The 1,423-nt window shown below is 42.0% G+C and overlaps 1 protein-coding gene across 1 annotated transcript; it reads left to right on the top strand.

The window, feature by feature from the left end:
- LOC133335842 (uncharacterized) lies at window positions 1-413 on the top strand (the record flags this gene model as incomplete). The annotated part of the gene is made up of 1 exon (XM_061544140.1): window positions 1-413. A coding segment is annotated over exon 1 (413 nt), but the record flags the coding sequence as incomplete, so codon positions are not given.
- Window positions 414-1,423: the final 1,010 nt, after the last annotated feature.

Here is a 1,423-nt window from a genome sequence, read left to right as displayed (position 1 = left end):
ATGAGCTCATCGGAAGATTCCAATCTGCGTGGTGGAGGTGGTGGCTGCTGCAGCAGTGGCAGCAACCAAAATGTCACCCAGGCTGGACAGCATTCGTCCACACCATTCGGCCGCCATTATCAGAAAATGAAAAAGAGCTACAGTTGCGACAGTGATTGTGCCCGTCGCATCATGACAATGCGCCAGCATCTGCAACATCAGCAACAGACCTTCAATGAATCGTGCTGCTGCTGTTCCTCGTGCTGTTGTTGTTCGACAACGAGTATTGCTCCCGCCTCGACCGCAACCACGGCAACATTTACCACAACAAATACACAGCCAACAACAGCTGCTGCTGCAGCCGCTGCGGCTGCTTCAAGTAGTTCAAGTTCAGCTAAAGCGGCACGTCCCATCTGGGCTGTCGACTATTTACGGTAAGTTATCGAAGAACTTTTACGTAAAGTGCGTTGAGAAGGTGAACAACAGCAACTAAGGTTGTTAACTATGTATCGTGTAGTCATAGTGTGACCACAAAAGGGTTGTGTGTGTGTCGGGTGTGCCTGTAGGTGTTTTGTAAAATGGTTTAAGGATTTTTCCCTGGTTTCCTGAATGTGACTATTTGACAGTTAGTCAATTAGTAACGAACTGTTAAAACCTTGACTCCATTACTACGTTCCACCCATACCCGCACACACACACCCACACGCCCACCTTCACTTAATTGAAGGTTTGAAATGTTACAAAGATTTACGTAAAAGTTACTTCGATTGTGTTTAATGCTTCAGTTCAGTTGGGCGCTCTCTAATGGTTGCTAAACATTCATCATCATCAGCATTTGTTACAATTTTACAGTCAATCGAACATGAATACCCATACACATATGCATACACACTCATGCAAGCATACATATACTAATGCCAATGGCGAAGTTTTATTCAAAGGTCCTCTGAAAATGTTCTTTGAGGAGTTCAGAAAATTGCCAACTGACAGAAGACATCAGGAGGTATATTGTAGGCAGACTTCTTGAGGTCCGTAATGGATATGAAACCTCAGAGGATACTTTCAAAGTACAAGATCCTCCGAGTTTATTTATAGAAGGTCCACAGTGGATTTCATTTTATAAAACACTCAAAGGACTTATCTTTATAGAAGAAGTTCAGCAGAATTTCTTTTTGTAGAAAATCCTCAGAGGACTTTTATTTATAGAAGGCCTTCAGAGGTATTCTTCAAAAGTAATATATTTTTAGTAGACCCTTAAACATATTATCGTTATAGAAGACCTCCTGAGGTTCTTTCCCCATACAGGTTCGTTAGATGTATTCTCCCTTCTCTTCAGAGGACTTTTATTTATAGACGACCCTCAGAGGTCTTCTATGTATATGATACCTTCAGAGGTCAGAAGTTTATATAAGACCACCCGAAGTCTTCTATTTATCGAAGATCC

Source organism: Musca vetustissima, unplaced genomic scaffold (assembly GCF_032173495.1).
Source record: "Musca vetustissima isolate MV318-11 ecotype Yass unplaced genomic scaffold, APGP_CSIRO_Mvet_v1 utg1437, whole genome shotgun sequence".
In the NCBI taxonomy this organism is placed as follows: domain Eukaryota; kingdom Metazoa; phylum Arthropoda; class Insecta; order Diptera; family Muscidae; genus Musca; species Musca vetustissima.
This window is presented reverse-complemented; position numbering and strand designations above follow the sequence as displayed.